The sequence below is a fragment of the Populus alba genome, chromosome 5, assembly GCF_005239225.2.
Source record: "Populus alba chromosome 5, ASM523922v2, whole genome shotgun sequence".
Classification (NCBI taxonomy): domain Eukaryota; kingdom Viridiplantae; phylum Streptophyta; class Magnoliopsida; order Malpighiales; family Salicaceae; genus Populus; species Populus alba.
In genome coordinates this window covers 955,293-969,690 of record NC_133288.1, presented here as the reverse complement: position 1 = coordinate 969,690, position 14,398 = coordinate 955,293, and the positions used below count along the sequence as shown (strand labels likewise).

Here is a 14,398-nt window from a genome sequence, read left to right as displayed (position 1 = left end):
CATGCTCGAACTATTTCATAAGCAGGGCAAGAGACAGGATAATGATCTATGAGGGTTGGAGACAGGTTTTGAGTCGCCCAGTTCAGTTGTCAGGCCATTTCATGTGCAGGAAAAACTGGCGAGCTTCGTTGGAACATAAATTTTTGATTCAGTAAAAGACGATGATGGCAAATGTATAGAAATGTTATGGAAATATGATGCTGGCAAATGCATAGAATTGTAATGGAAATTTGATTCTTAAATTGCCAAGTAGCTATAGAGTGACACCCTCGATACTACATAATATCTAACAAGCTGTTTTGCTTCAAACCAATTCAACACATTCTGGCTAGCATAAACTTTATACCAAACCACAAAAAAAGATTTAACATATCATGCAGCCTGAAACTCTTCGAAACCATAATTGCATGCAAGAATGTCCATCAGTCCTGCTTTGGTGAAGATACACCTTGTAATCCTCCAACGACTCCAAAATCTAACTGGCTTTCACAGGTTGAACTCTAGGCCTCCACAGTCCCACCCTATACTTGTGAGCATATTTCAATATCAGCTTCCTCTGCGAAACAAAAATCAGAAGTTGATGTTTTAATTCATGACTCTAGGGACTTTGATTTGGAGTGATTCTCAAAAAATACTTTGAAGGTGAAAATACAAGCCTCTCAATTATGCATTCGGAACATTAAATTTGAGAATCAATAGCAATACAAAGTTAACTAGTTGCTGAAACAGCAATAAAAATTTTAATAATAGTTTGTCCATTATTATATATATATAAAGGGCATCAAATTTAAACAATTCTAGTCTCATGAAAGTAACTTTTAATTCCAACCTTCATTTGCAAATCTTAATTAAAAAAGAAGGAATACAGTATATTATGCTTTCAAAAACTACACAAGCCACTCAATTATTTTAGCTTTGGAGGCAACGTAAAGAAAACATCAAAGCTATTAGCCAGACATGGGAAACTAGGAAGGAGAATTTGCTTAGAACTTTGATAATAGAACTGACGCATGCTGACCAAATTTTGTTCTTAGCCAACCTAACTGGCAACCAAAACCAAACACTTTACAGCAAAGTAGCTTATTATACAAAGATAACACTTGACAACAAAAACTTTTGATTTGATAGCAACCCCACATTTCAAAAATGAGACTAAGTTATTCTTTTTACTGTTTAACAGTTTTGAACACAAATGAACCCGTGCAGCCAACCTTAACCAGTTCAGTTTGTGGCTTAGTGGAGTCAAATGATACTGTAGAATAGTACAGCTGCATAGTGGAGTATACACTGCATGATATAATCTCGAGGAAGGTAACATAGTGACACCACAATTTTGCAGCCATTTGATGCATGACAAAAAAATAATTGAAAAAGAAGGTAGAGGCAGGAAAACTATTTCCAAATTCCAGTTCACGGACTCATAGGGAATCACCATTCATCATTGTATGACCACTTCATCTAAACTCCCATAGATGCAAACTTTCCTTAAGAGGATATCAAAATATTCCTACACATTAAGCACTCTACGATCACCCATCTTGTTATGCTAAGTTGCACCTGTATAGCAAAGATTTTCACAGATATTCCTTTGCCTATTCTCATAATTCCTTTCCCAAATATTGCAGAAAATTGAACAAGTTAGTGAATACTCAGCATAATCAAACAAGAACCATTAAAAGGTAAGAGTCGTTATTTAAACTACACATCTGATATTATGTAGAAAGAATATTTTGAAATTAATACAAACGAAGTAGAGCATCATCAAAAAGAGTCCACAAGATGAATAACCTGAAAGAGCCATAACATCAAGGATTATTTGAGCTAGTAACAATTCCATTAAAACTACGACTAAAAGAATTTAAATAGATGTTTACAATAACCAATTTCATCACTCAACTTGCAATAGCTCCACATTGTTAGAATCTAAACAAACACAAACATGCATGATTTTAAAAAAAAAAAAAACTCATGCAAATTGAGTTGGGGATTAAGAATAATTACTTGTTGACAAGGGATGCCTAGTTTTTTGAGCTTCAAAGTCCGAGTAACAAGAAGTTTGTGAAAGTCACCAATTTCAGATTCAAGCTTGGTTACATGGGCTTCAACTCCTTTCCCTATTCCATTTAGAAACTCTGGAATTCCAACTTTCACTGCAACAAAAATAACAAAAAAGTAACAACATTCTTCAAGCTCAGCCTCTTATTAATTGCAAAGATTAAAATCAAAGAAAAAGAAACTTACAACAGAAAATCTATAAGAACATCGTTGTTCCAACAATGAAAAACAATGCATCCACCAAAGATTCAAGCTTTCAAAACTCAAATCCATTTTAATCTCTCACAGAAAATCACACAAAAAGAAATATCCTTTTCCAGTTACTATTTACATGAAAATCAAATTTTCTTCATTTTACACATGCACGCCATAAAAAATGAAAACTTTATGAGCAACAAAAGGGAGACATGAAAATTAAAGTAAAACCCACCAATCTATTCCCATTTTCGATCCAAATAACTAAAATCGATTAAGAAATTAATTCAAGAACATGAACTTAGTTAGCGATTACACAAAAAGAAAGAACTCAAACGAAAATGTTACCGAGGTAAGGAGAGGAGGATTTGGAGAAGAATCTAGAGAGCCCAGGTGTAGAAATCGCTCGTTGTGGTGGGATTGAAAAAGCCCTTTTAGTGTTTGTGAATATTTGCCTCCATGTCATTGCCATCTCCGTAAAGCTGCTGCCTGCTATGGGGTTTTTGGGTTTTAGCAGAGTGGCCACGTTGTCTAGTGTTTTGATGTGTTGTAAGTTTAGAAACGACTGGTCATTGAGACATTAGGAGGTCATAGACGGTATGTCATTTATGATAACAATCTGTGTCAAATTATATTATAGTCCCTATGCTTTTTCTAATGTTATAATTTAGTCCTTTTAGTTTCGAAGAATCTAGAGAACCCATTTGTAGAGATTGCTTGTTGTGGTGGAACTGAAATTATTATTTTTGTGATTATATGCATTCATGCCATTAACATCTTTTGAATCTCTGTGTAAGGCTATACTTTGGGTTTTTTAGGTTTTAACACAGTGATAACTTTGTTTATTATTTTGACTGTATTTTTATTAACCCGTAACATTTAATTCTTATTTTGAAATAGAATTAATAAAAACAATTAAAATAGATATGTATCCTTATAATTTTCTTAAATAAATATATTTCTATCTTTTAATAAATACATGTCTTTTTTTATTATGGACAGCAAATGCAGCAGGGGAAAAAAAATACTAAATTGTTATGGAAAACTAACAAAGGAACCAAGTTATGAACAAAGATAAAAACAAAGGATTGAATACGAAATTTTTTAAGCTAAAATGTCTAACTAGTTTTTTACTAAAATATTTAAGAGATTAAATAATAATTTATTCTAAAATAAAAATGTAGTTAAGTGTTATCAGGATTTATCTAACTTGCTAATTAACTTCTAATAAAACTCTACTACTCAATATTAATCCACAACTCTCTTATAAATTATCTTCGTCAATCAATCCTCTGCTCTTATCAAAATCTTGTTCTCTTTAATCCCTAAACAAGCTAGGTTTCTTTCGTTGTTTGTTTCTTGAGAAAACCATGCAGATATTTGTGAGAACCCTGAGACTCAAAACCATCACCCTTGATGTTGAAAGCTCCGAGACAATCGAAGACTTGAAAGCAAAAATCTATGAGAAGGAATTAGGCATCCGTCCTGAGAACCAACGTCTCATATATTGTGGAAAGCAATTAGAGGAAGGAAAAACCCTGTCAGATTACAACATCCAGAAGAACTCCACTATCCACCATGTTCTTAGGCTTTGTGGCGGCGGCATGCAGCAAGCCTTTTATTGATCTTTCTTCATGATATGGCAGCGAAAATTCACGAAGAGCCTCCTTCTTGATCAGTTTGTTGCTTATTTACACAGTAAGTCATGTAGCTTTTCGTTAGTATTTCGAATTCTAAGAGACAAAGACAGATTTTTTTGAAGAAAACATGGTTTTGGAGATTGAATTTTCTTTCGTAAACTTTTTTAAGATTTTATATATTAATCAGTTAAGTTTCATGATTTTGTTATCTATGGTTTGCCATTATTGTTATTCTATGTTTTCATGTTATAATAGATGATATAGTAATTAAATCGGTTCTAGCTTATAACCATGCCCAAGACTTGGGATATATATCATTTTTTTTTTTACAATGTTTTTTAAAAAAAAAAATTCAGGTGCATGTCGATGACTTAGAAAAGACTTGGAAATCAGATCTGAATCATTGACTAGATGCGGTGATGACCTGCATTTTAAATTATGAATTAAATGTGAATTGATAATTCATAATTTGAATTGACCTATCATATTAATTATAATATAATTATGATATAAAGATTTTTAACAATAATAGCTATCACATAGTCCATGATATACATTTACAAAATTGATTTTTTTCTTGGATAATTTTTATATTTTAATTTCATGTTTTAATGGAGATTCTTAACAGTAATGGCTTTAACATATTAATGTAACGTTTATATGACTTCCCCCTACTAGTTTAGTTCGATTCAATCTAATTGATGGTAAAAACAAAAGATTTAATCCCTAGTTGCCTTTTTACAGTACTAATTCTCTATGAGGGTTAGAAAAAAAAATATAAATTCTCCTCTTAAATGCAAGTAGCTGAAACACTATAATACTTCAAGCGCAATTCCTCGATCACAATCTAGAACAATGACTACGTAAAACAAAGTTCATGACAAAAACATGTGGCAAGAAGTGGTGGTCTTTATCCCTGTTAAATTACTCCATCATTGTCTGCCAAGAAAATGTACTTTGTCTTTCATGACAAGCTATAGTGCATTCAAAACCCCCAAGGCTTTGGCAATCTGTGCTTGAACATGATGCTACCTCCAACTTTGATTTCTTACCGTGCTGACATGTTGATGATTTTTGCCACCTCTCAAAAGTTTTGACAGTGAAACTTACAACAGGATTCATCAACAGGAATAGAGGGTCCATGCATTTAAAACCGCTAGCTGTACGTAGTTGCATAGAACATCCTAACTTGAGTATTAGTGGCCATATGAACTGTATTATCGGTTAGCTCTGCAAACATGGCTAAACCTAAGTAGATAAGGCTCCCTACAAGTTGTTCCTTCAGGACATATCACAAGATCACCTTGGCTCAGCAAGTCCTGTACTCGCTCGAAGTCTTTTCTCTATTTCTGGTTAGTTAGACAGTCTTGATTGGTGAAAATAGCTCAGAAATCATGCTTAGGCTATATGTGACTGCAGTGAGAGGTTTCTTGATAGTGAGTGATTTAACCCAGATTGGATTAAAGAGAGTTCTGTGATTGCAAAAGTAGAGTTTGCCCCGGACTTGCCTTCAGAATTAAGTTGTGGAGTAAAGGATTTTTGTTTCAACTTGTAATTAAGGTTAGGGATAGTATGGCGATGGACAACTTGTAATTAAGGTAATATATAGCATGCCAAGAAGGGATCTAATAAGGAAAATAATGAATCCAAAAGGAAATCATATGAACATAGCTAATGTAGCTATTGGACCTGGCCTGAAAGCCAATCTTTCATCATGGAAGATCAATGGTTTGGATAATTTCTTCCTTGGCAGGATTTGCCATGTTTTCTTTCTTGGCAGGATCAATTATATCCCTGTCAAATTCCAATTTCATCCATAATGTTGGCCAATGTTTTCACTTTAGTTCTTGATTAAGGATTTATGCAATTTAACCCTTAATTGATCAACAATCTTTTAATTTTTTTCAATTTAGCGCCTAATTTGGACAATTTCAATTCCTCTATTTTTGTGTCTTTTTTAGTTTGGTTCTTGCTTTCATATTTCTTCAATCAAGTTCAATTGGCCATCAAACTTTAATATTTTATACAATTGAGCACTTGATTTGACCAAATCAACTCTTGAAAATTATATCTTGACCTCTAAACTTTAATCTCTTTAAATTAAAGCTCAAATTGACTTAAAAATTATTTTTTTTTGCAATCAGACCAAGGCTGTCAAAATCGCGTTTTGACTCGTAAAATCGTATGATTTACGAGTCAAAACATGCATTACGAGTTGAATCGGACTACAAAATTGAAAATGAGTAAAATGGGGTTGAAATCGGGTAAAATCGTAAAAATCGGATGAAATCGCGCAAAATCGCGATCTCAGGACCGATTGTACGATTTCAATATAATTGCTGCACTGAAAGTTCACCCCCCAATGTCCACCTGTCAGAAGCCTATTGGAATTTCCTTTCCCCATTCACGTGACTCTTCAGTCTTCGGTCTTCGGCTCTTTGCTAATTCCCATCCCATTCACATCTGCTTCGCCGCTTCGGTCTTCGATTTCAATATGATTGTCTTCGCTTCGGTCTGCTTCGCTTCGGCCGGATTCTTGAATTGTTAATTCCCATCTTTTGCTTCGGTCTTCGGCCTTGAAGTTCAAAACGCAAGTGATTGTCTTCGCTTCGGTCTGCTTCGCTTCGGTCTGCTTCGCTTCGGCCTGCTTCGCTTCAATTAACAAATACAGGTACCATTGCTGCACAGTGCTGACAAATTAAGCAGTGCACTGCGTTTTGATTTGTCAAGAAAGCTTAATTGCTGCACTTCTTTTGATTTGTCTTCTTTTGCTGCACAGTGCTGACAGATGTGTTTGCAATTGGTGACTGCAGTGGGTTTCTTGAAAGTACTGGCAAACCAGTCAAGAATTAATATGTGTTTCCCGCGTTGGCTCAGGTGAGAACTAAGAACAACATAAGCTACCTTTGATTTCGTGTAGGCTCCCAAGTCAAGAATTTCAAGCTAAAATTTACTAACGTAGGTATTATAATAAACTCGCAGAATAAATAGGAAAAATTTTAAAAGACTCCTGTCAATTTAGCTCAATAAGGAGATTATTTGAGTTTTCAAATCTTTGTCCCTCTTCATTTCTGAAGCCTCCCCTCTCGCCAAGAAATAGGTCTTGTATGATTGCAGGAAGTAAATTAATTAGATCTCTGTAACTAAGCTATTTGCATGCTTCCAGGTGTCAGCTTTCTTTTCATTATCATTTGTGCAATTGTGTGTGTTAATAAGGATTCGCCAATTAGTTAATGTTAATAAGGATTCAACATGGGTGTTCTTTTGATCTGCCTCTAGTTCTTGAAATATATATGAAGTTTTATTTGAAACATGTTTTTTAATATGCTTGAACTATATATGAATTTTTATTTGAAACATGAATTTTTTTTAATGTATTTCAAAATTCCTTACGATTTTACGATTTTACGATCCGATTTTGTGAAGGGCTTTCTGTTTCGTTCTAAAAATCTCGATTTTAACAACCTTGAATCAGACCCTTTATAAATTCAATTAAACTTTTAATAAAATTTAATTAAGTCCATAAAACATCTGATTTTTAACTTTGTTTCCTCAAATTGAATTTTCTTTGTCAGTAGAGCTCGTCAGTAAAAAAATATACTGTCAAATTTTTAATTTTTATATTTTTAAACCTCCTCAACCAATTTTTAGCTATTTTTTTAGTACTTTGATATCCTCTTCTCACTGCTATTATTTTTTGTTTTCTTTCAAATATATTTTTTTTGTATATTGTTTTTGCGAGAGAACCAAAAATAGATAACAAGAAACTGAATAAAAGAACAAACCCTAATTATTATTATTATTATTATTGTATTAATCAAAGCACATATATATATATATATATATATATATATATATATATAATATATATATATATATATTTGTGCCTTATCAACTCTAATTAAGTCGGCCTCCTTTCCTGGTTATTACTGGGCATTAAGCCTATCCAATATAGTAAGCATTAAAAAAAAATATATATGGAGTCCTTATGTTCAAAAGCTTTTTCAAATAAAGTAAAATATCTATTTTAGTAGTTTACATTTTTACTTGCTATTTGTTTATTCATATGATATTTAATTTCAAAAAAAAATCCACTAAACAAAATCCTAGCCATTAATTAACTTGAAATGTTATGTGAAGATTTAACTAGTGTTATGTAACTAGGGTATGCTCGATACGTGGTAAAGGAGTTTTCATCTCTTTTTACTTATGTTCATAAGTTTTCATCTCTTTTACTTATGTTCATAACAATTTCAAGGGTAGGAAAAAATCTAAAGAAGTTTAAGATTTTATCTTGAAAATGAGTTAAATGATAACTTTATGGAGGGAGGGACGGGTCAAAAAATGATTTATCTATATAATGATAATTAAGATTTTAGAAGTAGAAAATAATGTCAATTATAATACGACATTAATTGTAAAGATTTCTCTAAAAAATAAATTATTTTCGTGTTAGAAAAATAGTATTTTAGCACTTAATCAATGCATTTTCTTACTTCTTCCTTCTTTATATATATATATATATATATATATTATATATATATATATATATATATATATATATATATATATATATATATATATATATTGTTGCACCAAATTCATTTTGATGGGATAGAGATTGATGTAGTGGATGATTGACTTGTCAGAAAATCAAATATTCGGACAAATGACCTCCCCGGTCTACCAAAAAAACCAAAGAAAAAAGCAAAAGTAGCTTACATTACACAAGCTAGAGGAACACCCCATTCCACAAGCTTGAAAAAAAAACATTAACATACTTACAAAAATAATTATGGGGCCCCAAGATCATATCAATTGCTCAAACAATAATCACAATTTATTTTAATTTTGTTAAAATTTTTATGTTTAAATAATTTATGTTGAAAAATAATTTTTAATATTAAAAATAAGTGGGGGTTTGTTTTTTTATTGACTTTAAATATGTCAATTAATCATGTTTTAGATAATGTTTTCATCAAAATAATTTAATATTACAAGATTAAGTTTAGTTAATCAAGTAATTTAACATATAGATAAATTTAACTTAAAACTTCTTGTTTTTTTTTTTTGCAAGCCCTTGATATTGTCTTTCGTTTTCAATTTTATTGGCCCACATGGTGTCGATGTCAGTCATCTCTTGCCCTAACTTTCTTCATTAAAACACATCAATATTTTAATTAATGCATTCTCTTCTTTTGTAGTTATATAAATATATTTATATAAAAAAAAATGAATTTGTTTTGAATGGACTAATATCATTTAGATTAAGAATATTCAAACAATAATTAATATGGAAGTAAATCAGCCTAAGAGATATTTCTTTCTGAAATTGATGATGTTGATAATATCTTGGGAATCTTGACTGACTTCACAAGTCTACTGAGAAAAAGAAGTGGAAGTGGATGATGAAGCTATCGACAAATCACTTCATTCCATGGAAAAAAAGTTAAGGAAGAAATTTTTTGATTCCACAAGATCAAATCAATTGTTTAGAACACATAACATTTCATGTCTATATATGAAGAAAAACCAAAGTTACACAACAAGTTGGAGGACCTCCTATCTAATTACTACTATTTAGTCCCTATGGTGTGTTTGGAGTTGTGGTAAAACCTACTTTTTTATTAAATTTTATTTTTTTTGGTTTTTTTTTTATGATTTTTTAAATCATTTTGATATTTTAATATTAAAAATAATATTAAAAAATAAAAAAGGGTAGAGATAAATTTAAAAACCAATTACAAACGACTTCACAGGTCTATGAAAAAAAAAGGCAAAGTATCTTATACAACAAGTTGGAGGAATAGCCCGTTCCACAAGCTTGAAAAAAAAAACTATAACAAATAATAGACTAATGAAAATAATTGTAGGGCCAAGGTCAAATCAACTACTCAAACAGAGAATCACAATTTATTTTTAATTATGTTAAAGAATTTATGTTTGAAAAATATGGAGTCCTTATGTTCAAAAGCTTTTTCAAACTAGGTACCTAGATAAATGTTGACTAATGCAAAGTGAAGAATAAATGGTTTATTATAAATTAAAAATTTCAAAAATCAAGAACATTATAAATATAAAAAAAATTTAAAAATACTCAATTTTTTTTTGCTCTTTTTTATTTGTTAAAAGGTTATTATAAATCTTTATATATAAAAATAAACTAGAAGACCATAATAATACTAAATAGAAAAGAATAAATTAGAAAAGGAAAAAAACTATAAAAAGCATCATATGAATAAAAAAAATAAAATTAACAAAGTAAAAATATCTATTTTTCTAAAAACATTTCCTACATCAAATGTTTCTTTCTTTCGGTTTCTTCTTCTTTTTTTGTTGCAATTAAGTTGCTAACTATAATTATTAAATCTAAACTCCACCCAGTGGTTTAACTCTTAAAATAATTTGGACTAATTTTGACACTGATATAACCAAACTCAGGGAATCTTCAAATTGATATGCAACTCAATACATATATTTATATTCAAAATCCAAATTAATGTATTGTAAACTCTCTCTCTTTTATTGTACATTCTTAGGATGTATTTATCGCTCTAGAATAAGTGATACTGACTTTATACCAGCTTCACATATAAGTTTTTTTTACATGCAAAAAAAATATTTATTTTCAGTATTCTACTCATCTACTATTTCTCATTTTACAATCAGCAGAGGAGAGAGAATGAGAATGAGAATGCTAAAAATTAAAATTTATTTCCAACTCTAAATATTTCCTTTTTTTATACGCTATTTATTTTAGTAGTTACATTTTTACTTGCTATTTGTTTATTGATATGATATTTAATTTCAAAAAAAAATCCACTAAACAAAATTCCTAGCCATTAATTAACTTGAAATGTTATGTGAAGATTTAACTAGTGTTATGTAACTAGGGTATGCTCGATACGTGGGTAAAGGAGTTTTCATCTCTTTTACTTGTGTTCATTACAATTTCAAGGGTAGGAAAAAATTTAAAGTTGTTTAAGATTTTATCTCGAAAGTGGAGTTAAATGATAACTTTTATGGAGGGAGGGAGGGAGGGGTAAAACCACGAGTAAATCACATATATCAGATATTTTTTCTTGCACCAAATTCATTTTGATGGGATAGAGATTGATGCAGTGGATAATTGGGAATCTTGACTTCACACGTCCACGAAGAAGAAAAACTAGCGCTAGTGGATAATGAGATTAATTGAGTGGCTGTGGTTTGTTTTTAAATAATTTTTTTATATTAAAATATACATTAATGATAATTTTTTATTTTGTTAAAATAATTTTTAATATTAGTATATTAAAAATAATTTGAAAATACTAAAAATATATTAATTTCAAGTTAATAAAAAAAAAAAAAATTAAATTTTTTTAAAATACTTTTAAAATGAAGAAACAAACAATTCTAAAATTTTTTTCAAAAAAATCAAATGTTTGAACAAATGACTTCCCAAGTCTACGAAGAAAAATAAACAAAGTAGCTTACATAACAAGCATAGTTTTAAGACCTGACCCGGTGGTTGGCCCAATCCAAGGCCCGGGTTCCGGGTTTTGACCGAGTCACTGGGTCAATTTTTTTTTTTAAAAAAATCAAAACGACGTCGTTTTAGAAAAAAAAACAAAAAAAAATAAAAGTCAACGGGTTTGAGTCCGGATCTTGACCGGGTCCCGGGTCGACCGGATTTGGCCGGGCCAATTCCCAAGCGGGTTTTGGCCTCCACCCGGACCGGTCCCATGTCCGGGTCGACCCGCCGGGCCAGTCCGGGTTTTAAAACTATGATAACAAGTTGAAAGAACAACCTGTTCCACAAGCTTGAAGAAAAAAGAACAGACTAATGAAAATAATTATAAGGCCCAAGATCAAATCAATTGCTCAAACAGTAATCATAATTTATTTTAATTTTAATAAATTTTTAAGTTAAAAAATTTAAATTAGAAAATAATTTTTAATATTAAAAATAAGTGGGATTTATTTTTTATTTGACTTTAAATATATTAATTAATCATGTTTTAGATAATGTTTTCATAAAATAATTCAATATTACAGGATTAAGTTTAGTTAATCATGTAAGAAACCCATGTGTCGCACCCCAAAAAAAATCCGGCGCGCGGCATCGGCTGGCGATTATTCGTTCTGTTTTGCTGATTTGGTTCTTTGAAGTCGCCACCTAGTAATTCATTGAGGGCTACTAGGAAACCTGATGTATTGGTCTTGTCAGAGATTGCGGGTAAGGGACTGGTTGTGGTTAGGAAAGGTATTAGCACCCCTAACGCACCCTACCTGAGATAAGCTGCTTTGTGGACTCGATGTGTTAAAGAAGTTTTAAAAATTCTGTTCTTTCATCGAATTTCAGAAAATACAACTTACATGTAAGTTCATGATTCTTTATCGGTAATTAAATCAGAACATTAAATTCTTCTTTATTCTTGCAATTTAAAAAAAAAATTCATAAACAAAAATACACACCACATTCACTTTCAAGCTTCGTGGACTTGATGTGATATTAAAAATAAAATTTTAGCCCAATTCCAAGGATTTGATAAATCAGTTATTACTTTTCCAGACTATATGTCGATACATGTTCTACATTTTCATGAAAAATTCAACATGATTTTTATCTGTCCTTTAGATATTTGCCCATAAAAAAAAAATTATATGTACATAAAAAAAGACACAAAATAAATAAATAAATAAATAAATAAATAAATATATAATAAATAGCTATACAGGCCCAGCCACAAGGCTGGACTCAGCCCAGCCACATGGGCTGGGCTGATGTTCCGGCCCAAAATGCAACAGGGCTGGACTCATCCCAACCACATGGGCTGGGCTGATGTTCCAGCCCGGAATGAAAAGGGGCTGGACTCAGCCCAGCCGCATGGGCTGGGCTGATGTTCCAGCCCGCCCAAAAAAAAACATTTTAAATTCCTTTTTTTTTTATTCAATAACATACAAAAAAAAATACAACCACACACAAACATTTCTTTTTTTTATTATTATTTATCACTTCCTCTTTTCTTTTCTTTTTTTTTTTTACATTTTATACATCACATTACAAATTATAAAAACAATTCAAACTTAAATAAAAATTAAGTTACATAATTTACAAAATTACAAAATAGTCCCTAAACTCCAGAAATTGCAGCATTGCCCTTCTGCCACCCGCAGGAACAGTGCGGCGCGTCGCCCAACGCGCCACGCCACTGCGGCGCGTGGGACAGACGCGCCACCGCGTGAAACCAGTTCAACCGGGTGGATCTGGCTCAGCCTTTCCTCCCCTTTCTTTCCTCGCCGGAGGTGACCTGCAATAACAACAGAAAACCCAACAAAGCAGTCGATTTTAATTTTTGTTCTTTGTTTTCAATTTATTTTTCTCTTCCTCTTCATTTCGGGTCTGCTTCCCTCTTTGCTGTTCAGTTTCGTTATTCTGCCATTTTTCTTCCGGCTGATCTGGTGGTTGTGGAAGGAGTATTGGAGGCGGTGGCTGCCGATCTGTGGACGGCGCTGCTGCGGGCCGCCGCTGGAGAAACGGCTGGAGGAGGGGAGCTTGTCTCGCGGTGTGGCTGAGCTGGGTTCTTCAATCGTGGGGAGATCGGGTCTGTGGGGCTGCTGTGGTCGGGTTCAGTGGAGGCCGGTCCTGCCGCTGGTCTGTGGGGAGGAGAAAAATGGGGAAAAGGGCAGGGGCTGCTGTCGGTTATGGAGAAGCCGAATTAAGGGAAACGGTGCTGGGCATGGAGGTCTGGTGGAGATGGGGTCTTCGGGTGGCTGAGGAAAAGGTTGAGAGGGAGGATCTATGGAGGGGGAGTTAATTCGTGGCTGTTGTGGTGCTGGGTTTCGGTGAGCTGGAGGTGGGGAACGGTTCGGTTTTGGAGGAGAAGGGAGAGGATTTGTGTGGCTTAGGGTGCAGGCGTTGGATTTGCTGGTGAAAGGGGAAGAAGGGAAGGAAAGGAAAAGGGGGAGCCGGCTGAGAAAGTGGAAGTGAGCCGGCTGAGAAGGTCTGCTGTTGGGTCCGGCAGCTGAGGAAGAAGAAAATGGAAAATCCTCTCCTCCTTCGGGTGCAGGGGAGAAGAAGAAATCCCAAAGGGACTGGGGACTGTGGCCTCCCCACTACTGCCGGGACCCGGCCAAAATGGCTCCAATCCCCCCTCTTCTTTGCATCGCTGGGGATGAGAAGAAATAGGGTTCTCTTCATGAGGAGGGGCCTCCATTGTCGGCTGAAAACAAGGAAAAGAAGACCATGGGTGGGGGGCTGAGTCCCTAATTTTCAGCTGAAAGAGAGGGATTAAATGGTATTGGGCCAGGGGGAGCGGCTGCTTTCGGGTGAAGAGAAAAAAAAAGTTCTTAGGTTGACCTCCCCCCCTCCAATATTCAAAATTCCCTGTACATAGGCAAAGATATTATTTGGCCTTAAAATTGGTCCCTTAACTTTTTTTTTTTTTTTTTGTAAAATTTGATGATTTTTTTTTGTATTTTTTTTTTAAAACGAACAATATCAACGTCGACTCAAATACGGA

General features: G+C 33.1%; 1 protein-coding gene across 2 annotated transcripts; it reads right to left on the bottom strand.

Moving 5' to 3' along the window:
• Window positions 1-214: 214 nt before the first annotated feature.
• LOC118035005 (uncharacterized) lies at window positions 215-2,813 on the bottom strand. Of its 2 annotated transcripts, none has more exons than XM_035040489.2 (3): window positions 2,599-2,813; window positions 2,002-2,150; window positions 215-556 (listed from the first exon to the last, which is right to left on the bottom strand). In XM_035040489.2, exons 1-3 carry the CDS (start codon window positions 2,720-2,722, stop codon window positions 476-478), a joined length of 354 nt encoding a protein of 117 aa, XP_034896380.1. In that variant the 5' UTR covers window positions 2,723-2,813; the 3' UTR covers window positions 215-475. The 2 variants fall into 2 exon arrangements, with proteins under 2 accessions (XP_034896380.1, XP_073265350.1); XM_073409249.1 differs by lacking the exon at window positions 215-556 and adding an exon at window positions 1,366-1,788.
• Between the last annotated feature and the right edge of the window lie 11,585 nt (window positions 2,814-14,398).